The 23,665-nt window shown below is 44.7% G+C and overlaps 1 protein-coding gene across 1 annotated transcript; it reads left to right on the top strand.

The window, feature by feature from the left end:
* The first annotated feature begins 6,206 nt into the window (after positions 1 to 6,206).
* On the top strand, positions 6,207 to 20,571 carry Znf334 (zinc finger protein 334). Its single transcript, XM_090352464.1, has 5 exons — positions 6,207 to 6,352; positions 7,171 to 7,296; positions 15,264 to 15,390; positions 15,652 to 15,744; positions 17,993 to 20,571. Exons 2-5 carry the CDS (start codon positions 7,282 to 7,284, stop codon positions 19,798 to 19,800), a joined length of 2,043 nt encoding a protein of 680 aa, XP_090208590.1. The 5' UTR covers positions 6,207 to 6,352; positions 7,171 to 7,281; the 3' UTR covers positions 19,801 to 20,571.
* Positions 20,572 to 23,665: the final 3,094 nt, after the last annotated feature.

The following is a 23,665-nucleotide window of genomic DNA, read 5'->3' as shown; positions in this document are numbered from 1 at the left end:
AAAGACAAAACATTGCATTGTTTTTCCAGAAGACTTTCCATCAGGTTTCATCATCCAGTATTGGATCACATACCCAACACATAGCTGCAAGGGAAGCGGGGAGGGTGAGAATCAGGAGTTTGCTGTCTCCACAATGGGAAGCCATTAAGAAAGACGCCTAGGGGCCAGGAGTTTGGCCTAGTGGTAGAGTGCTTGCTTAGCATGCACGATGTTCTGGGTTTGATTCCTCAGTACCACATACACTGAAAAAAGCCAGAAGTGGTGCTATGGCTCAAGCGGTAGAGTGCTGGCCTTGAGGAAAGCCCAGGATGGTGCTCAGGCCCTGAGTTCAAGCCCCAGGACTGGCAAAAAAAAAAAAGAAAAGAAAAGAAAGAAAGAAAGAAAGAAGATTGGGTGGGGCAGGTGTTGTGCTGACTAGACAGTCATCAGGGTGCCCCACACAGGGCTCTTCCCAGGGCAGCTGAGCTCTGTGAATGTTTTTATCATCACCTCCTACTCCCGGGTTCAGTCCCAGGGGATGAAAACACTGGCTTCTTCTCAAAGACGGACAGATTCTTCACCCTAGTCATGCTCCCCTTAGCTCTCCCTGGGATTCTCTTCACCGCTTAAAAGTTTCTCCACTCCCTTTCCTGTTGGCCTGTGGAACATATAGTTCCCATGTTCCAGATCCACAAATTCGTTTTAATGGCAGGAAGCTGTGAGAAGCCAAAATTTGGACATCAAAGAAGGGAAACATAGATTAGGATGCCTTTGAGAAACATGAATTTGCCTTGCTTAATCATCACAACAATTTGGATTTGGTGAATGAGGGCTTATGAGTCAGGAGCTTTGCCTGTACCTACCTCTGAACACCTGTGCCCTGGGGAGCAAGCCTATTTCAGTTCATGAGTCTTGAAAGGGCATCTCATATTGAAACCATAACCAGCATCTTTTCAATTCCCATCTGAAAGATGAAAAATAGGCCTCAGAACTTGAGTTCAAAAATTGGAGTTATATAGAAAGTGACTGAGTTCAGGTTTGAAAACATAATTTCAATTGGATTTTGAGGACAAAGACCAACAAGCAAAGGATAAATGAGGAGTGATACAGGAAGAGGCTGAGTAGGGGTGCATCTAAGGAGCTGAAATGCATTACTTGAGTTCATGAACACAAAAAAACAACATAAAATTCAGCACCAGGGTACTTGGACAGCTCCTTGGGTTCTCTAAGAGCTTTCTTCCAGTCTTAAATGGAAGCTGAATTAAATCGGGATTCCTGATTTAGGGGGTGAGGATGAGAAAAGAAAAAGACAAGAAACAGATGGGGTCAGGAGGTCTACAGCTCGAGACTGCAGCCCAAGACTGTAGCCTAACACTGTAGCCTCGTTTATTTCTAGTTCCAATCTTATATACTCTCCTAAAGCAGGAAACTACCAGGGGTTATTTTTGTACAAAATAACAATCAAGCCTCAGATCAATCAAGCAAGAAGCAATAAGCAATAAGGCCAGGAAATTCACAATACAGTTGACATAGCTCAAAGATTATAGGCATGGCGTCATTTATCACGGTACAAGTTGTTGCCATGACATCTCATCTCTTTGTGTGGTTATCTTACTCAGTGATACAGATTTATGGGTCAGCCGGATCCCACACTCGGCTCCCAAAAATGAAGCAACAGAAGTCTGTTCTTACTGGCTGGAGGATAAACAGGCTAAACTGAAGGCCATGCTTCCTTGGTAGGTTCTAGAAAAGAATCTGGCTTTGTCCTCCCCTGGTTTCTGGTGATTGCTAGCATTGCTTGGTGTTTCCTGGCCTTTAGCTGATTCCTCCAATCTCACCTTTCTTCCCTGTGAATGTTCTTCTGTGTCTCTGTATTAAAAATCTCTCCTTCTCCCAAAGACAGAAGTTATTGGCTTTAGAACCACTCTAATCTAATACTACCTCATCTGGCTAATTATGTACATCTGTAACACCCTATTTCCAATAATGACCACTCTGAGATTTGGGAGGACACCAGTTAACCAGGTAGGCTATGCAAGTCAAGTAGAAAGATGGGGGCTGCGACTGGAGCCTCAGGAGTAAGGAGAGAGGAGGAAGGGAAAGACCTACTTCATGTATCATCAAGGGCTTCTGTGAAGAGATGGGATTCATTTAGATATAAGTTATTATCAAAGGATTTAGTAGGAATGTGGCATGCATAGTTGTGTGTGTGTGTGTGTGTGTGTGTGCATGTGTGCGTGTGTACAGGTGCTGGGACTTGAACTCTGGGCCTGGGCACTGTCCCTTAGCTTTTTTGCTCTACCACTTTAGTCATAGATCCACTTCTGGCTTTTTATGTTAGCTGGTGACAAGAATCTTGTGGACTCTCTTGCCAAGGCTGGCTTCTAACCATGATCTGCAGAGCTCAGACTCTTGAGTTGCTAGGATTTTAAAGCATGAGCCACTGGCCCTGACTAAGAATTTACAACTCCCTAGGAGAAAGAAACATGGGAAAGGTGGACTGGATAAAGACAAAGGATGACAAGAAAAGCTTAGACGATAGTACCAACCCAAGGCCATATGGGTAAATCCTTGTCTTGCAGCTCTCAACCTCATGCCACATTTGTCAGCAGTAAGGACTCGGGACATGGTACGATTTCAGGATTGTGTGGGAAAGCCAGAGAACTGCCAGTTTCAATCTCTATGAAGAGTTAAAAACGGGAGACAGCAAAATTTCTGGGCAAAGAGAAATATGGGCAGATCGTCTGGCTCAGGCTTGGAGTTCCCATGGCATCCCACCTCTACCTGACCCAGTGGTCCAGGGTGTGGTGCCATGGGTTGGTTGGTAGGTAAGAACAGAACTAGGCAAGTCAACCATGGCAAAGGAGCCACCTGACAGAAAGGTAGGTACAGTACTTTGAAATGCTTTGGGAGCTGGGCTCTGGTGACTCACACCTGTACTCCTAGCTACTCAAGAGGCTGAGGTCTGAGGATAGTGGTCCTGGTGGTATCTAGAGCTACCACATGGTCCTATCTATGAACTGTTACCTTGTGACCTTGTTGGTCACAGAGCTGCTAGCACAGCTGGGGTGCCCATGAGGTGGAGGCAGCATCCACTGGAGTGTGGGTCTTCAGACGTGTAGAGTGCCTGGGCATCCCTGCCTGCAGTAACTGGGTACCAATGTCTCTACTGTCTCAGACAGGCCGGGCTTCCTCTGGAGGCTCTAGACCAGATCTGTCCTTGTCTTCTCCTGATTCCTGATGGAAAGCTGTGTTGCTGGCATTTCCTGAGTTAGCACACTTTTCTAGTTTCCTACACTGCTTGTCCACCCAATGCCATCTCTCAAGGGCACTGTATTCCCTTTGTGACTCCAAGATCTGTTCACTTCAGCCTGGTGGGACCAATTTTGCAATATGCACTTCCAAGATGAATGAATGACACCTGTTGCTTCAGTCAGCACCCTAAAGTGTGGCTACTTGAGCACAAGAGTTCTCTGCCCGTTGGAGAGGATGAGATGAAAGAACAAGGGAGACAAATGGTATCTCTGCTATCTGCCTGTCCTATCTAGCTGAGGGACATCCCTGCCACCCCAAATCATCTGCCCCAAATGGGGGATTTATCCCTCTCTTTGTTTGACAGCTCAGAATCTGCCCATTTCAGATAGCTGAGAAGTCCCAAGCTGGGAGCTGTCCAGCTGTGTAGAGTGCTGAATCACCACCCAGGCATGAAATGGAGGTGATGGATGAGGTAGAGATGGAGGCAGTTAACGTTTAACTGCACTTGCTTGGGAGACTGAGTCAGCTTTCATGCTGCCTTGATTCTGTGGGTCCCAGCCGCTTCAGGAGCAGACTTGCTATCTAGAGAGAGTGCAAGCTCAAGAGAGACAAGAAGGAGCAGCTGGTAGCATGGGCAGTGCAAGGTCCCAACGCAGTAAATAGATGGCTAGGGAGTCAGAAGGCATAGCATTGCCATTATCCAGCTTGTGATCTGGGACATGTCTGTCGTCTTCTCCCAGCCTCAGTTTTCTCATCTGGAGACACAGAGGTAGTATATGTTGCAAAGACCCAGGTTCTTATCGCTGCAGTTAATCCCCATGGCCCCCCATATAATGAGGTTCCTAGACAGGATTTCTTGAAATATCTCTGAACCTTCATCTCTGTCTGATCCCAGCCCATTGACTGTGACTCCATTATGTTGTCATGGTAATGGGAGAGAGCACTGGCCTCTTTCAGGCCCTTTTCTGAGTCTTGAGAGGAAGGATGCACCCAGGAGTCTTGCCATTAGCCTCCCTAGTGGATTTATTCTCCTCACTTCCTCCCCAGTATCTGCAACTCTCTCTCTAGAATCCTTGACCCTCTAGCATCCATTCTTTTCTGCTGGCATATCACAGCAAGAGAGGCTGATCAAGTGGAGCTGACCCTTGCCCTCCACGGACAGGCTAATTGGTCTTAGCCAACCTGGGTGATCTCATCTCTCAGTAATCAGGGCAGTGTCAGGTACATAACCCAGGCGCATTCAAAACCACATTCTGTCAATCCCATACTGGGGTGTTCACACTTCCTCCCTGATGATCATTACCACACAGGACTCACCAAACTGCGTCCATCCAGTGGCCACCATGGAAACTGCAGGATCCGATGTTTGCTTGCCTGTCTGCCATATTTTCTTTCTCTTTCCCGCACCGTATCTCATCTTCTCTTCTTCTGTCTCCTATTTCTGTTCATTCTCTTCTCCCACACAGCCTATGCATCTCATTATTCCAGTCTAATATCAAACACCACCTATGCCAGTCTCTGGCCTGCATTTCTCTTTGACGACTCATTTGAACCAGCTTGAATCAGTTCTCTGTTGAACAGTGATGAGCCACCCCAACCTTAGTGACATAAAGTGGCACTATCTATGGTTACACTCTCTCACAATTCAGGAGGTTGGCTTATAAGTGATCTCCAGTTGGGCTCTTCTGTATGCCAGGCTGGTAGTGGCTGGGGCTGGGGTCACCCCAAGACCTTCCTGCTCAAGTATCTCGTTTTCCCAGATGGATATATGAATACACATTATTCCTATAAGATGCCTGGTATTGTTAAAAAGCATTAACATGTTGATACTAAAACTATAAAATGAAGTCGACTGATTCACAAAGGTCAGAAAGTTAGGCACCTCGAGCTACACTCGGTTAATAGAAGCCACCCGCACCCCCAGCAATCCTCCAGCCTCGAGTGCTACAGGCCTGCATTACACTGGTCAAGCTTTGTTTCCTTCAGTTTGGAGATGCATGCTGTGGTGTACCCCCGTCTTCACACACATCTTGTGCCATTTGGGGGAAGCCAGCCTTTATTTTTCATCCTGTGTGGGAGAAATCCTGCAGGGCGTACTTGTTTTCTTTTTTTTTCCAGTCCTGGGCTTGAGCTCAGGGCCTGAGCACTGTCCTTGGACTTTCTCAAGGCTAGAGCTCTACACTTGCGCCTCAGCACCACTTCTGGCTTTTTTCTATGTATGTGGTACCGAGGAATCGAACCCGGGTCTTTGTGCATGCTAGGCAAGCACTCTACCACTAGGCCAAACTCCCAGCCCCGTGTTTGCTTCTTAACACCGCTGCCAAGTGATTTTTCCCTCCTCGTCCGCAGCGTCGGTGACGTCACGTGTCACGTGTCTTTTCTGTCCATGGACTGCGGGGGGGGGGGGGGCCCGGCTCGGCCGCGGCGCCTTCTGGGTAGTGTGGTCCCGGGAACGGAGCCAGCGCTCTACAGAGCGCCTCGGGGAGAGTTACGTCATTTCCGGAGACTTGCCTAGACGCGCTTCCGGCCGTCCGGTGGGCTCTTCTGGAGCCGGCCTTCTCCGGTCGCGGGACCTGGTGCTGACTGGAAGCCGCGTCGGTTTTCCCCGACGTTAGAGAAGGGCCGGAGGCAGGCTGCGGGTCCTCGGGGGTCGGCGCGGCCGGCCGTCCGGGCGAGGCCGCAGCGAGGGCAGCGCGGGGCTGCGGGCCTGCAGGCCTCGCGAGCGGCCGGCGGCGGCCCCCGGCCCGGGGTGCGGGGCAGAGGGCGGGGAGGCTGTGTGCGTGGACCCCGGGACCTGCGCGGGGGGCCTGGGCACCTGCGGCCGTGGATGCCGGCGGAGGGCAGAGCCTGGGGCGTGAGCGGTGTGAGCTGCGAGGCCTGCGAGGACCGGCGGGGCGCGGAGCGGAGCGGGCCGGGGGGCGGGGCGGGGCGGGGGGCGGGGCGGGCGGCGGCCGCAGCCGCAGCTTGGAAGGGAGCCGGTGCTCAGCCCCGGGCGTGGTCTCTGCCTCACTCCTCAAGTACATGCCGTCGCTCCAGCCTCACTCCGCTGCTCCGCCTTGCTCAGACCGTGTCCATCGCCCCTGGGTTTTATTCGCCGGCACAGACCCACACAGCGTAGGTAAAGGAGCTTGTTCTCAACACTACTGAGAGTTACGTTATTTTAAAGCTAGGACTTAGAGGTGACGATTTCACCTCCTTAGCAGTGTGCTAGTACCGGGGCCAAGAATTGAATTCTGCTCCCCCCAATCCCGTTGTGAGGGCTCTGTCCAAAACCACATGTAAGAATCGGTCCTTCCGTGAAACAATGCAGTGAGACCCACCAGTCAAAATAGATAACCATCTTAAACCACTTGCATCCTTTCTTTCTGGAAATTCGTCATCTCATTGGTTAAACACATTAATCGGAAAATAGGTAAGTAACATGATATCAACATTTTCCTCTCTCAATAAATATTTTTATCCTAGCTTCAGTTTTGTTTTTTGTTTTGTTGTTTTGTTTTGTTTTTTTTTGCCAATCCTGGGCCTTGGAACTCAGGGCCTGGGCACTGTCCTTGGTAGCTCAAGGCTACCGCTCTTGCCTCTTGAGCCTCAGCGCCATTCCGGGCTTTTTCTCTGTATGTGGTACTGAGGAATGGAACCCAGGGCTTCCTGCAAGCACTCTACCACTAGGCCACACTGCTGGCCCTAGCTTCAATTTTGATGCTGCAGTACGGTTCCTAACTTTGTATCTTCATTTTTATTGGACTGGTGTTCTAGTATGGGACTCAGGTTGTTTTATTTTCCTAAAGGAGATAAAAATTGACAGTAATTCAGAAAACTTGTTTACACTCAAGAGAAACTGATTATTTCACGACTTTAACTGGATATTTCCTCCACCTGTGGATTCCTGGATCATACTGGTCTCAGGGCCATTTCTGTGCATGTCTGTCTTGCTAGGTACTTGTAAGAGCTGCTGCACTAGCCAGACCTCTCCCGACTCCATTCCGCCTTCTTCCTTACTCAGCTCTGCTTTCACCTCTCTTGGCCCTTTCTCAAGAGCACCTGAAAATGAACGAATTCCAGGTAAGTTGTTTAGGGATTTACTTCCCACATTTTTCAGTGGATTTTAAGAGACTTATAGTTTGTACAGTCAGGTGAAATAGGAGACAGATATGAAATTCCACATCTGACAAAATAGAAGTACCAGATTAACCTAAGTATACCAAATCATACATTAGACTTACTTGAGTTGTTCCAGAAAGATCCAGACAAAATAAAGTAGACTTTTCTTACATTGGTAATTAGTATGATTTTTTCTGTCATTTATATATAAACATTTTCTTTGATAACTTTTGAATAAAAGGCACAAAGGCTTTTATCAGAACCCTCTGTGAAAGGAATTCCTGAGACTCTACATCCAGGCAAGCAGAAGGGACTAGACAGTTTAATCATATGTGTGGATAGCACTCTGCCGTTCTCCATGATTTCATGGTAAAACCCAAAGTAAATGGTTCGCATGCTCTTCAAATAATGCCCTCTTACAATGCCTTTCATTCGTACTTTTAAATGTATTGTGTACAACTTTTCCACTTATTTCAACTCATTTCATTAAGTCTGTGGTATCAAACTACCTCCCATGCCTCCATGGAGCCATTCTGGTAAAAGCAGCAACCTACATATTTTCAAGCCCATTGGATATTTTCCATACATGCTTTGTTGCTTTTTACAGTACGATCACCCTCCCCCAAGCGCACCTTCAGAAATTACTGTAATATCTATCATTCATGTGATTATAAGCTCTAATCATTTCCACTGTTACATTGTCTTGTCTTTGTACCATAAACATTGCTATTCCACAATTAGCCCACTATTCTTTTATACCATTTGTGGTTTGATTTTTTTCATACCATTTGTGGTTTTAATTTGCAATATTTTGTGCTCTGAAATCTTGCACTACTTCTAAGAACCTCGGCTGGAGATTGTTGCTTACCACTTCTGTAAAAATGTTCTAAACCTCTTGAAGTCCCTCAGGTCCAAAATAGAAGTAAGATTCATAATCTGTTTAACTTGTTTCCTCTTTAATTCCTTATAAATGCCACTACTGTCCTACCTGTTGGTGAGCTAGAAAGAAAGTGATATTTCATTTTCACCCTTCCCTTCCCACTTCCCTACCTTGGTATATCTCCGCAGTTAGATCCCTCAGTTGCCTGCCTCCTTCCTCCTCGAAACTGTTGCTCTCACTGCACAAGCTTCTAAATGCCGGCTGGGAGTTTGGCCTAGTGGTAGAGTGCTTGCCTAGCGTGTATGAAGATCTGGGTTCAATTCCTCTGTACCACATACATAGAAAAGGCTGGAAGTGGTGCTGTGGCTCAAGTGGTAGAGCTCTGGCCTTGAGAAAAGTCCAAGGATAGTGCTAAGGCCCTGAGGTCAAGCCCCATGACTGGCCAAAAAAAAAAAGACCTCTAAAATGCCAAGCCTCCTTTAGATGACTTAGAAAGCTATTCATGCTGGGCTGGCAATGTGGCTTGGTGATAGATTGCTTGCCTAGCATGTATGAAGCCCTAGGCTGGATACCTCAGTACCATATAAACAGAAAAATCTGAAGTGGCTCTATGGCTCAAGTTGTCGGTTACTAACTTTGAGCAAAAGAAGCTCAGGGACAGTGCCCAGGCCCTGAGTTCAAGCCCCACTACTGGCAAAACAAAAATCAAGAAACAAGGGCTGGGAATTTGAGCTAGTGATAGAGTGCTTACCTAGCATACATGATGACCCGGGTTCGATTGCTTGGTATCACATACATGGGAAAAGCCAGAAATGATGCTGTGGTTCAAGTGGTAGAGCTCTAGCCTTGAGAAAACCCAAGGGCAGTGCTCAGGCCCTGAGCTCAAGCCCCAGGACTGGAAAAAAAAAAAAAACAAAAAACTATATCACAACCGCTTCCTATTTTTTAATTCCTGCCACTGTAGACCTTTCCTTCAACATCTGTGTAACTGATCAGATAGTATGCTAGATGTACATTGATCTTGGACAAGGAATACATTATGACTCCATGGAGGATGCAGACTAGGGAAAGAGAAAGACATTGCACAAATATGATCTGTGGTGAGCTGTTCTCAACTTCATCGGACCCAGCTGTCCATACAAGTGACACCTTTCATGCAAAGACAGAAGCTGTTCATACTCACCATCTCTTTCATCTCTTTGAGTCAGTGCCACCCACAGACCACTTGGTGGTTTGTGAGGTGTAATTTCTGGCTTTCTGAGAGACCAGATGATGGCAGCAAATGTTGCTGCCTAGAAGTGGATGCAAGTCAACTCACTTTTGGGTGAACTGTGAATTCAGGGAAATGGGAACTGAGAAGAAGGTGCACAGAAAAACTGCCCTCCCTGTTCTCTTCCATGTACCACCATATGGCTTCTCTGTATGCTCCTGAAGAATTCCCAGATGCTGATGGCAGCCCCCACTGAGGCCCCTGCTGCCTCTGTGGGGCCGATAGTAGGCTGTGGCCATGGGATGAAATTCTTTCCTCTTCCTGCCTCCCTCTCCTGCTCTCCTGGCTTAGAGCTTCCACGTTTTTGCCCCACATTGGGCTCTATTCAAGTAATCCCAATTAAAACCCAGCTTTCTTTCTTGTTTTGGTAGTCATAAATCATCTACTTGTATATATTTTTAAATCTCTGTAGGAGAAATGGAAGCAAAGACACTTAAAATATATTTATGGGGATGGTACTCAGGGCCTTTATTCCTTGAGCCTCAACTCCAATCATTTTGGGGTTTTTCCTTTTTTTTTTTTTTTTTTTCTTCCATAGAGGGTTTCACACTAACTCCACGCCAGCCTCAAACCACAATCCTTCTAGTTCTGCATCCCCAATAACTGGAATTACAGGTGTGCATCACCATACCCAAATCTAATTGTAGGTATATGGAATCTCATAGCTACAAATATGCTCAAAGAGAGTTTAGTCTGGTATTTATATCTCAAGGTTGAATCACTGACTGACAATTACAAATTCACACTGGTAATGGTGTGGTATTTTCATGACTTAAATACCTTTGTAATGTTGCCATCAGTGATACTTTCCAAGAGAGTGAAAAACGTCTGCTATGCCAAACCAAGTTTTCTTAATGTACTCAGTATTGAATTTCAGGAAAATTTATAATGTTAGAGACATAGGTGATAAATAGACAGGCTGACCGTCCAAGTATAAAATACAAAAAAGCTCTAGGCTCTGATCCTCATAAATAAATTTGTCATCCTATGAATGAGTATTGAGGACATTAGAAAGTTATATTAATGGGCTGTGAATATTGCTTAGTGGTAGAGTGCTTGCCTAGCATGCCTAGAGCCCTGGGTTTGATTCCTCATAGAAAAGGCCAGAAGTGGTGCTGTGGCTCAAGTGGTAGAGTTCCAGCCTTGAGTAGAGCCTCTCTAGCCTAGAGAGGCTCAGGGACAGAACCCAGGACCAAGAAAAAGGAAATGAAAGAAAGTTACATTAATGTTGGGTGCTATAGATTCACACATGTAATCCTGTCTACTCAGGAAGCAGAAATCTGAGGATCCAGGTTGGAAGCCAACCTGGGCAGGAAATACTGTGAGACTCTTTTATCTCCAGTGAACCACCAGAAAACCAGAAGTGTCACTGTGGCTAGCCTTGAGCTGAAGAGCTCAGGAACAGTGCCCAGGCCCAGAGTTCAACCCCAAGACTGACAAAAAAAATAGTTATGTTAGGCTTGAGATATTTCTGAGACTGTGGTGTAGTTCATCTACTTCCCTTGGTCCTTCCCTCTATCAGATACCATCCGCATCCCACAGAACTTTTGACAGCCCCCAAATTCTCACTCAGATCAAGAAGCAGTTGTCACCCATGCTGAGCACCACTGCAGAGTGAAGATGGCAGTGGCATTTTGTCTCCAAAACATGTCCCACGTTTAGCCAAGTCTCCATGTTTCCATGCTCCTCCGCTCCCCTCCCCATGTTTGTGATCAGAGCCAGGGACCATGTCCTCATTCCTGTCCCTTCTGGGCCGCGTGTTTGAGAGCAGTGCACCTAGCGGCACTTCTTCATCAGTGGAGAGTCTGTGCACTATCTGTGGGTCTTCCAATGAGGCAGGCCCATTATTCATTTTTCTTGGTGCCTCCATTAGCGATTGCAGCTCCCACTGTTGTCCCTCATTTCTTTTGTATAAATCTGTGAATTCTACTCTGAGGTCAGGATAGATTAGGTTTCCCTTTATTATGGGGCATGGTTCAATTTCTTTCCTTTTTTTTTTTTTTTTTTTTTTGGCCAGTCCTGGGCCTTGACTCAGGGCCTGAGCACTGTCCTTGGACTTTCTCAAGTCTAGAGCTCTACCACTTGAGCCCCAGCACCACTTCCAGCTTTTTTCTATGTATGTGGTACTGAGGAATCAAACCTGGGTCTTCGTGCAAGCACTCTACCACTAGGCCAAACTCCTGGCCCACATGGTTCAATTTCTGAGAAAAGAAACACAGCAACTGGTTCTGCTGCCAAGGGCAGTGATCTGTTTGTGAGCAGAGGACTGACCTGTGAAATCTCTCCATTTCTCTAACTCATTGGCCCTTTGCTTCTAATTTTTATAATACTGTAATTATCAAGACCTTAATATATACATAGTGTGTCTGTAACCACAAGATACCAGAGCACAGGAAATGCATCGGTGTGGGCAGAGCAGAAAGGCTGCTCTGTTTTTCTACTTTGAAAAAACCATACAGAACATACAATCCCTTGTCTCTCATGACCTCAAGAGTTTACTGACCATTACCCTATACAGTTTATTCCAGCCCTATTACAATTCCTTTGCCTCCAATAGAGAAAGCTGACTTTACATTCAAGTTACTTGTTTTCCCACCTATGTCTACTTGTGTAAAACAAGTTTCCTAAGTAGAGGGCTGAGGGCATGGATTAAATGGTAGTGTCTGCGCTAGTAAGTCTGTGACTCTTGAGTTCAAATACCAACACCAACCCCTACCCCCCAAAAAAACACCACCACTCCCAAAACCTTTTAAAGTAGATTAATTGTATACAGTTCTTTTTTACCTATAGCTATCACAGAGTGGAGTCAGAATGCTCTTCTCCACAGTTACTTTTGGTAATTCTTTTCTTTATGTCATTCACTATGCCTGTTATGTCTTTCTCCCCACCACCACACTTTTTTTTTTTTTTTTTTTGCCAGTCCTGGGGCTTGAATTCAGGATTTGGTGCTGTTCCTGAGCTTTTGTGCTCAAGGCTAGCACTCACTTTGAGCCACAGTTCCATTTACAGTTTTTTGGTATTTAATCAGGGATAATTGTCTCACAGATTTTCCTGCCCAGGCTAGCTTTGAACAAATCTCTAGCCTCCTGAGTAGTTAGGATTACAAATGTAAGCCACCGACACTTGGCTGTTACTTGTTTTTAATAAGGATAATATATATGGTGCTATTTGTATTTTATTTGCAGTTATCTTTCCATACCATGTTTGGTTTTAGTTGTTTGTTTTGGAGGGAATTGACGTTGTTATCGTTCTGTGAGTCACACTATATAGAAAGACATATTTAGAGAAGGGCCACTTGTTCCTCATCTCTTCTTCCCTTTTCCCCTTCCCATTTCTATCTCCCCACCCTCCCCAAGAAGTGGCTAAGTGCATTCATTTCTGGCTTAGCCCCTCAGAATTTCTGTTTTACACATACAGTGTCTTCATTTGTACTTCCTTATAGCTCTTCCTTTTGTATATAAAAATAGCACTGTAGATATTCTTTAGTTTGCTTAGCAATATATACCCTGGGAAACAGTGCATGTCAGTTCATAAAGACTTTTCTTATTCTCCCAGTCACCTCATTGTGCCTTCTCTGTCTCCTCTGTCTTCCAAAACCAGATATTCACCTGTGAGATGGATATTTTGTACCTATAACACTTCAGGCATTTCAAGTACAACATCTAAAACATTCCATCCATTAGCGTCTTCTGCTCAGTTCTTTTGTTATTGCTCTGTTCTTCCAGCCTCAGCATACAATATTCCTATCTACGGAGGCTAAACAATCCACATGGAACATCTACAGCACAGCCAGCCAGATGCCTGCTCATCCTGTTCCTTGCCATTGCAAAACTACCCCCCCACACACACCTTATTGCTCCCACTGGAATCACTCCAGTCCTGTCTCACAGGATGTCTTCATTTGATTTTTAATCTGTTCTCCATTTTTCAGAGTATAAGATAGAAAGAAACCTTTTCTTTCCTTTTCCTTTTTTTTTTTTTTTGGCTGTTGTTGCCAGTCCTACTCTACCACTAGGCCAAACTCCAAGCCCCAAGAAACATTTTCCTTTCTTTTTGCCACTCCTGGGCTTGAGCTCAGGACCTGAGCACTGACCTTGGACTTTCTCAAGGCCAGAGCTCTACTACTTGAGCCTCAGCACCACTTCCAGATTTTTTCTATGTATGTGGCACCAAGGAATTGAACCAGGGTCTTCATGCATGCTAGGCAAACACTCTGCCACTAGGGTAAACTCCTAGCCAATAAACATTTTCTTTAGGGGACTAGATGAGAAATATTTTCAGCTTTTGTAGCCACATGGTGTCTGTCAGATCTATGCATCATAGCATTGTATCAGTCACCAGCAATATATAAACAAATGATATGGCCAGAGCTGGGTCTTGGCAGATGGCTTCTGTCCACAGGCTGTTGTTTGCCAACTCCTGTATTCTGGAACATTTCTTCTAAAATACAACATTTGGTCACAGTATTCCAGTGTGTTATACATATAGATATATATCTATGGATTTCTATTATTCACAACAATGATCTCCAAATTTAAAAACAAATACTCTAGGGAGCCCTAGGACTTCCATTTATGTTACTATCTTGGCTAAAAGAATGAGAGAATAATCATACTTCACTGGAATTAAAACATAGCTTAAAGCAGTTAAAATTTCATAATTTCTAGGTAAATGTGTGTGTTAGTATCATGTGCAAGATTTTTTTTTTCTTGCCAGACCTGGAGCTTGAACTCAGGACCTGGTCACTGTCCTTAGACACTTTTTGCTTAAGGCCACTTGAGCTCTGCCACTTGAGCCACAGCAGGACTTCCAGCTTTTTCTGAGTATGTAGTACCAAGGAATTGAACCTGGGGCTTTGTGTATGCTAGGCAAGCACTCTACCATTAGGCCAGACTCCTGGCCAAGAATGTTTAACTGATGTATTGTCCTGAGTAAAAAGTCTCAGGATTGGATTTTAGGGAAAAAACTGCCTCTGTTCTATGCCCTCTGTTTAGAAAAAGCTGTTATTTTTAACCCTTTCACCTGTGTTGCCGGATTATTTTTTCTTTTATCACATTCTGATAGTGCACACTGTATTTCATGTCAAAAAGTATCTCTCCCAAGAAATCTAATGGCAAAAATGAAATTACTTTTCTCCTTTTGTGACCACCTGTTTCTGTGTGTCTGACCATCATTGCTCTTTTTTGAAGTGTGTGTTTCTGTATGTCACCCAATGAGAATAGATGCCCCTCAAGAACAGGACCAGTATTTTAAGAGAGTCAGTATTTAAGACATAGTGTAAATGCAGTATTTTTAAAAAATTCAATTTTACAAAATGCGTAGGATGGGGTGGGACATAGCTCAAAAAGTAAAGCACCTGCCTGGCAAGCAAAAGGCTCTGAATTCAAACCCTAGCACTGAAAAAAAAAAGTGACAGGAAATTTCTAATTTTCTATCCCCCACAAATGATACTATTTTAGATCATATCATTAAACATGGCCGCGGTCTTACGTTTGATGTTCCCATAAATTTTACATCACTCAGTTCTTTTTTTTTTTGTGGGTCATGAGGCTTGAACTAGGTCTGGGCACTGTCCCTGAGCTCTTCAGTCCAAGGCTGCCACCCTGCCCTTTTCTAGAGGTTAATTGGAGATAAGAGTCCCATGTCCTTTTGTGTTCTGGATGACTTTGAACCTTGATCCTCAGATCTCAGTCTTTTGAATAGCTAGGATTACAGGCGTGAGCCACTGCATCTGGCTGACGTCTCTCAGTTCTAATCACCTTATGTGTGCTCTTTCAGAAATCAGTTTCCTTCTCGGACCTGACTGTGGACTTCACCCATGAGGAGTGGCTGCAGCTGGGCCCTGCACAGCGGACTCTGTATCGGGAAGTGATGCTGGAGAATTACAGCAACCTCATTGCAGTGGGTGAGTGTGCTGGTCTACAAAGCTCCCCAGAGCGCACGTCCCTTCTGTGTCGGTCCTTAGAATCCAGTTACCTAGCCTTGAGCATTAAGGGAGAAGGATGATTCAGAAACATGTGTACACATACGTGAGCACATGCGGGCACATGTGCAGGCACACATATTCTGTCCCTTCCCACCCTTCACCAAATGTTCTGGCTTCACCCTTCAGAGTTCCTGAAGTCCAAAGAGCTTGTTCCAGTTCTGTGTCTTTCCCCATTAACAGGGATACAGATTAGTAAACCAGATGTGATCTTCAAGTTGGAGCAAGGGGAAGAACCGTGGATAGGAGACGAATTCACAAGTCAGAGCCACACAGGTATGTAAGTGATAACCGAGTTGCTGAGGAAGTAATAAGTTCCCTTGCAGCTGCTCTTGAGGGAGCTCTGGAAGTGATGTCAGGTCATGAGCCGTCATGCCACGGATTCCTAAACATTCTTCCCAAATGTACATCTTCATTTAAAGCCTATAAAGATTTTTGCCACCAAGTGACCTATCCACAGAACCCAGGACCCTCTTTTGCCACAACAATGTTTATGACAGTCTTTCCTTGTCTGCCTTGCCCCACTAAAATTGTTATGGACCTGGGGTGGTTGTTTTTTTCTTTCTTCTTATTTTTTCTTCTTTCTTCTTCCTTCCTCTTCTTCCTCCACCATCATCTCCTCCTCCTCCTCCTCCTCCTCCTCCTACAGTACTGTGACTTGAACTCTGGAACTTGGTGCTTTTATTCAAGTTTTTCTCTCGTGGATGCTGCACTACTACTTGATCACTTTAAGTGAGGCTCTTTGCTGGTTAATTGGAGAGAAGAGTTTAATAGACTTTCTGCTGGCTTCAAGCTGAGATTCTCAGATCTCACGCGTTAGTATCTAGGATTATGGCATGAGCCATGCATTATATTCAAACTAATATGTGGAAATATATATATACACACATACATAAGTATGTGTACATATAAATATAAATAAATGTGCACATATGTAACATGTTTGTCTTTAGAATGTAAGCTTTTGTTTTATTTATTTTTGGTTGTTTATTTTGTAGGGCTTGAACTCAGGGCCTGGGTACTATCCCTGAGCTGTTTTGCTCAAGACTCGTATTCTACCACATTAAGCCACAGTGCTACGTCCAGTTTTCTAGTTGTTGGTTAGAGTTTAGACTCTCACAGACATTCCTGCTGGGGCTTGCTTTCAACCAAAATCCTCAGATCTGAGATCCTCAGATCTCAGCTTCCTGAGAAGCAAGGATTACAGGCATGCACCACCAGTACCTGGCTTAAAAAGGAAGTTTTCCTGGGTGACAACGACTCACATTTATATCCCTAGCTACAATGGAGGCTGAGATCTGGAAAACTGAGGTTTGAAGTCCAATTTGGACAAAAAGGTCAATGAGACTCTATCTCTAAAATAAACGCAAAAGTAGGGATAGAATAATGAAGCAAATGGCAGAGTGCTAGATAGCCAAGCATAACACTGCCAAGTTCAAACTCTAGTGCCACCAAAAATAATTATAATAAAATAAATGGTAATTTTGAAATTTATTGGCTAATGAAGATTGAGTACTGAGCCTCATGCTAGAAGAGTGCTCTTCCACTTGAGCCATGCCCCAGCCTTTTTGTTTTGTTTTGATTTTTGTGATAGGGTCCCCAGTGTTTGCCCATGCTAGCCTCAAACTTTTGATCTTCTTGTCTCCACTGTGAAACTAACTGGAACACTCTAGGCATGTGCCTGGCTTTAAAAATAATCTTGCTTGATTTACATTACCCTTCTAGTTCCTTGGGTTTTTTTTTTTGTTTGTTTATTTTTTGTCAGTCCTGGGGTTGGGCCCAGGGCCTGAGCACTGTCCTTAGGTTTTCTCAAGGCTAGAGTTCTACTACTTGAACCACAACACCACTTCTGGCTTTTTTCTATGTATGTGGTACTGAGGAATCAAACCCGGGTCTTCATGCATGCTAGGCAAGCACTCTACCATTAGGCCAAACTCCTGACCCCTCCTTGGGGGTTTTTGTTTGTTTGTTTGTTTGTTTTGTTTTTCTTCTCCATGGTTTAATAAGTAACTCAATTTTACTTTCTATTCCCAGCCCCAGAAGGGCTAGGCCTAGCATGGAGCAAACATATCTCCTAACACAGAGCTTAAGAAGAGCTTCCCCTCATGTTAGGGCCATGTAGCTGTCCAGGCTGTCTACTTTTCTTCCTTCATCGCAGCCATGCTCTGTCAAACATCAGTGTTCCCCCCTTCACTGCAGAATTTCTTACTCCTTCCTTGTGTTTTGTGTTAACACTGACTACCTTTCTGAGGCCTGTTTTGCCTTATCTTACTGCATCTGATTTTTCTCTTCAGTTCATACTTTAGCCTATTGCAGTAAATTCTCCTGGCAGTCACACTTCCAGTGTACGCTGAGTACTGTTTCCTGTGGCTGTTTGTCAAATATCAAGGGCTCTTCTGTGTTCTTTCTTAAATCCTGGGACTCTGGGCCTGAAGTGTACACACCAGGGTGTTGATAACGAGCTCTCATTTCATAGCATATGTGTAAAGCCTCACAAATTATTGTCCATTGTGCTCCTTTCTAGAAGATGATGGTGCCTTAGAGAAGGACACAGAAATCCAAAACAAACATTGGAAGCAAATTGTATTCAACAATGAAACAATGATTACAGAACAAAATAATGTATTTGGGAACACATTTACTCTGGGCATGGATATTGTTTCCTCAAGAGAAATGCTTTATAAATGTGATTCAGGTGGAAACCACTTGGAAATGAATTCAGAAGTAATTGAAAAAGAAAGCAAAGAAAATGCAAAAGTTCCTAAAGAGCACAGTGGATGTAAGAAACCACAACTCCATGCTAATCATGAGAAAAGTCATTCAGGAAAGAAAAAGTCCAAAAGTACGCAGATGAGGGAGGTTGGGTGTCAAGATGGAAGTGTTCTGCTGCACACAGACAGTGCGGCTTCCACACAGCCTCTCACCCACAAGAAGCCCGAGCAGTCCTCCCAGCAGCCAGCTCTCTCAGCACAAGAGGAGAGGAGTGCTGAACGGAAGTCAAACGAGTGTGAGGACTGCGGGAGAAGATTTTCTAAACGGTCCACCCTCGTTGCCCATCAGAGAATCCATACAGGGGAGAAGCCCTATGCTTGTAGTGATTGTAGGAAGACTTTCCGTGTGAAGACGAGCCTCACGAGGCACCAGCGAATTCATACTGGAGAGAGGCCCTATGAATGCAGCGAGTGTGGGAAAGCCTTCATCGACAAGTCTGCCCTCCTCGTGCATCAGAAAATTCACGGAGGGGAGAAATCCTATGAGTGTGAGGAATGTGGAAAGACATTCTTCCGGAAGTCAGCCCTGGCGGAGCACTTCCGGTCTCACACAGGGGAGAAGCCTTATGAATGTGAGGAGTGCGGGGATGCCTTCAGCAAGAAATCCTACCTCATCGTACATCAGAGAACTCACCGGGGAGAGAAGCCAAATGAGTGTAAAGAATGTGGGAGAACCTTCTTCTGCCAGTCAGCTCTGACGGCACACCAGAGAATCCACACCGGGGAGAAGCCCTATGAGTGCAGCGAGTGTGAGAAAACCTTCTTCTGCCAGTCAGCCCTCAATGTGCACCAGAGGAGCCACACAGGCGAAAAGCCCTATGAATGCAGCCAGTGTGGCAAGTTCTTATGTACCAAGTCAGCCCTCACCGCACACCAGGCTGTTCACAGAGGAAAGAAGTCTTATGAATGTAGCGAGTGTGGGAAGCTCTTCTACCACCAGTCAACCCTGGCTGTACATCAGAGCACTCACACAGGAGAGAAGCAGGAGGCACTCAAGCAGTGTGATGGAACGTCCTCTGCGCAGTCAGACTGCAGTGAACGCGAGAGCGTGAGCACAGAGGAGAATCCTGACTGTCCCGAGCCTGAGCAAGAAGTCAGCAAAAGCCCTCCCCTCTTACTAGGTCGGAGAACTATCTGGGACAAGCCCTATGAGTGTAGTGACTGTGGGAGAGCCTACTGCAGAAAGTCAGCTCTCACACACCACCAGAGAACACACTCAGGCGAGAGACCCTATGAGTGTAACGAGTGTGGGAAAACCTTCTCCCAGAAGTTTTCCTTCAGCGAACATCAGCGGACTCACACTGGAGAGAAGCCGTATAATTGTAAGGAGTGCGGGAAAACCTTCTGCCATAAGTCAGCCTTCAGGGTACATCAGAGAATTCACACAGGAGAAAAACCCTATGAATGTAATGAATGTGGGAAAACCTACCGCCGGCTCTGGACACTCAATGAACATCAGAAAATACACACGGGGGAGACACCCTACGAATGTGACATATGTGAGAAAACATTCCGCCACAAGTCAAACTTCCTGCTACATCAGAAAACCCACAAAGAGTAAGTTCAGAAAAGCAACGAATCTTTCACCTAATGCTAAGACAGAGTATATAGAAGATTTCAGTGATATCTGTGTAAGGAATTGGGAATTTTTCCTGTCAATTCAGGGAGCTCACAAAAGATAAAAGATACAGTCTGTTTAATAAATATGGTGGAACATTTGGTATAAACCATGAAACTGCTCCACACCATTTCAGACATGATGCCAAGTGTGCCTCCCCTTTGAATATGAAGCACGTTATTTATGTTTAATTGTTGTTTGTTCTCCATACGTGGTAGTGTGAGGACCTCATCTACTTCATTCCAAACCAGTGCCTCTTATTCCTATGGAGACTGAATAATTTACAGCGTCTGAATTCACAGTGTATTGAAATCTCAGCTTGGTTTTGGCTTTCTTATGCTGTCTTCGTTGTCTCATGACAGTCCCCAATCCCTGTGTCTACAAAGGTGAGCAGAGGACTGGCCCTGGCCACCCAGGCCTGCCTGTGATCCATGTAAAACTGGAGCTTTTGATACAGCTGAGCAAGTAAAACCCCTTCCTAAGACGCTTGTAATGAGGGCGCAGGACAGCCAGGACGTAGTCCCCATGCTCCAGCACATCAATAAAGCAGTTGGCAGTAGGGAAATGACAGATCTGAGCACCAAAACGTTTGAATACAAGAATGATTATCTTCCTGACCTTACCACATAGTAACCACTTATCCCTGTTGTTTCAGTGGTCTGATTATATCAGTATGCTTTCAGAAACCTCTTGAATTGTCTAATAAGCATGTTTGTATAAGGTATTCTTTGAAATTTAGACTCTGAGCAAAAGGAAGGGCCTGTATAAGGCTAATTAGAAATATATGAGCCAGGCATGGTGGCTCATGCCTGTAATCCTAGCTACTCAGGAGGCTGAGATCTGATCCAGGTTCAGAGCCAGCTTGAGTACTAAAAACAGTGACTCTTATTGCCAGTTAATCACTAGAAAATGGGAAATGGCACTGTGGCTCAGGGTAGGGCCGTAGCCTTGAGCTGAAGAGCTCGGGGACAGTGCCTAGGCCCAGAGTTCAAGCTCCATGACCCACAAAAGAAAAGAAATGTATTATATGAGCTGGGTGCTAGTCTCTTACACCTGTAATCGTAGCTACTCAGGAGGCTGAGATCTGAGGATCGAGGTTTAAAGAAAGCCTAGGCACAAAAAATTTATGAGACTCTGATCTCCAGTTAACCAACAGAAAACTGGAAATGGCACCACGGCTCAAAGTGGTGAGCCCCACCTTGAGCAAAAAGAGTTCAGAGACAGTGCCTAGCCCCTAAGTTCAAGCCTCATGACGGACCAAAAATAAGTATTATTTGAATATAGGCATTTAGGACTAGAAACCATTTTATGGACTTAATAATATATTAAAATCTGACTTTCATGAATGAGAAATGATAACCCCATTCCTGCCTCTGCACCCTGTTATGGAGTGACAGAGGTAAGGTGAAGTGATTTCATCTCATTGGTGAAACAGGAAAGAATAACTGGGTTTTCTCAGCTCAAGTCTTTTCCTCTTTGTGTTTAGCTTTCCTTGCATTGCTTGTGGCTACGCTGGTAGACTGGCCTCATTCTCTTCCTCAGCTCATTGGCCTGGTTGGTGGTCCCTTTAATTACCCTTCAGCCCAGTCTTGATCAGTTAGCTGAGGTCTGTTGCTGTACTTGAGCCTGAGCCTGTCTGCTGTACTTGGATTGTTCAGGGGTGGAAAAGGAGCCTCTCAGAGAAACCACTGGAAGCCTAATATACCTGCCCAGTTATTCAGTCCTTACTTGAGTCCTGCAGTGGGATTGTTGTGCATAATATGTGTGTACATGTATGTTTATTAAATATATATGAGCATATACTTATGTGAATATGTGTTGTATTTATGTGTATACCATTCTTATGAAACTTAGTCACTTCAGAGACTTAGTTTCTATTGCAATTGGAATTTTATTTCATTTTAAAATTGTCAATTGATGGAATTTTAAAAGCTTAAATTTTTGTCTCAACTTTGGTCAGAATTTTCACTGAGATTTAAATATTCTGCTTGGTCTTGCAAAACTTACTGTCTATTGTAAATGAAGCTGGTGGACTAATTTGTAGCTTCAGAGACTTGGGTTTGTGGAAATCTGTATACTCGCTGTCTGTAGCTGTCCTGTCTGCTTGTTCGCTTGCCTTGAGTTAAGTGGTAAGCTGCAGTTTTGTCTATTGCTGCATTTTCTTTCCTATTGGTTTGATTGAAATTATATAGATGGAAAAGCTCTATTGTGAGGCATTTTTCAAATCTGATGAAAAGTATAAATGCACACATCCAAGAAGTTCAGTAAACTCCAAACAGAATTAAAAAAAAACAAATAAGCAAACAAGCCACCAGACCCAGCAAAATAAAACTTTAAGGCACATAGAAATCAAAATCCAGTTTAATAAAGGGAAAAAATCTTTAAAATAGCCAAAAGAAGGACATGACATATCAGAAGCATTAGTTTCCTAGAGCTGACATAACAAATGAACCCAAACCATGTGATCTACCACCATAGAAATCTGTTATTTCACAGATTTGGAGGCTAGAAGTTTGAGGTCAAGGCTGTGTTCTTCTAAAGGTATTAGAGATGGTTCATCACAGGCCTCTTTTAGAAGCTTCTGGCAGCTCTGTGGTTTGTAGCAACTTAACTTTTATTTTCTTGGTGGCCCTAGGATTTTAATTCAGTGCCTTGCCCTTGCTAGAAGGCACTCACCCTATTCTGTGGAGTCATACTTTCTGCCCCTTTTTTTTCTTTCCGGTTGTGGGGCTTGAACTCTGGGCCTGGGTGCTGTCCCTGAACTCCTCAGCTCAAGGCAACCACCTTACCCCTGGAGCCACAGCACCACGTCTGGTTTTCTAGTGGTTAATTGGAGATAAGGGGCTCATGGTCTTTAGTACCTGGGCTGGCTTTGTACCGAGATCCTCAAATCTCAGCCTTCTGAGTAGCTAGGATTACAGGGGTAAGCCACTCACTGGGCCTGGCTCTTTTCAGCCCTTTTTGCTCTATTTATTTTTAGCTGGGGCCCACACTTTTGCCTGGGCCAGCCTCAGACCTCAGCTCCATAGTAGTTGGAATTTCTGCTGTGAACCACCAGACTACCTTGTTTGTTGAGTTGATAGCTAGGCTTAAACCATGACCCTGCTGTCTGCACTATCTGAGAACCTGGGATTATGGATGTGAGGTCCACTTAGCCCTCTAATATTTCCATGATGTTTTGGTTATACATGTTTTTGGCTTTTTTCCCCATTTAATCAGGATTTACCAGATTAGGGAACCACTCTATCCAAGCATGGCCTTGTCTTAACTGACAACTATGTCTCCAAATGACAAAACATTCTGACATACTGGAGATTATTTAGGAATTCAGTAATTCAACCTATAGCATAAGGAAATGTATTTATAGTCTCTTGCTATACAGAAAATTACTCCCAAAAGTTTGCAGCTTAAAACAGTAACACTTATTATTTCATTGTAAATGTTTAAAACTTGGGAGAATTTAGCTAAGCCGAAGGATCTACTTCCACAGTGGCACGCTCCCATGGCTGTCAGCAGGAATCTTCAGTTCCTTATCACGTGACCCCTCCATAGTTTACTGGGTGTCCTTATGACATCCCTCAGGTGAGTGACCCACGAGAACAAGGCAGAAGCCACACACATCTCCTCTGTATCCTGATTAGAGTCATAACTCACTCTACTGACCTGGCCTTACTGACCAACCTTGAGATGCGGTAGAAGATCCTACCTTGTGCTGTTTCCAGATACCTGTTCTCTGCCCCTCTAAAACAATGTTCCACCCCTCCGACACACTGGGAGTTGCACCCGCTAAGATCTGCACCCCTCCGAG

Source organism: Megascapheus bottae, chromosome 18 (assembly GCF_031878675.1).
Source record: "Megascapheus bottae isolate mThoBot1 chromosome 18, mThoBot2.hap1, whole genome shotgun sequence".
Taxonomy (NCBI): domain Eukaryota; kingdom Metazoa; phylum Chordata; class Mammalia; order Rodentia; family Geomyidae; genus Megascapheus; species Megascapheus bottae.
The sequence above is the reverse complement of the archived record's forward strand: the minus strand, read 5'-3'. Positions and strand labels throughout refer to the sequence as shown.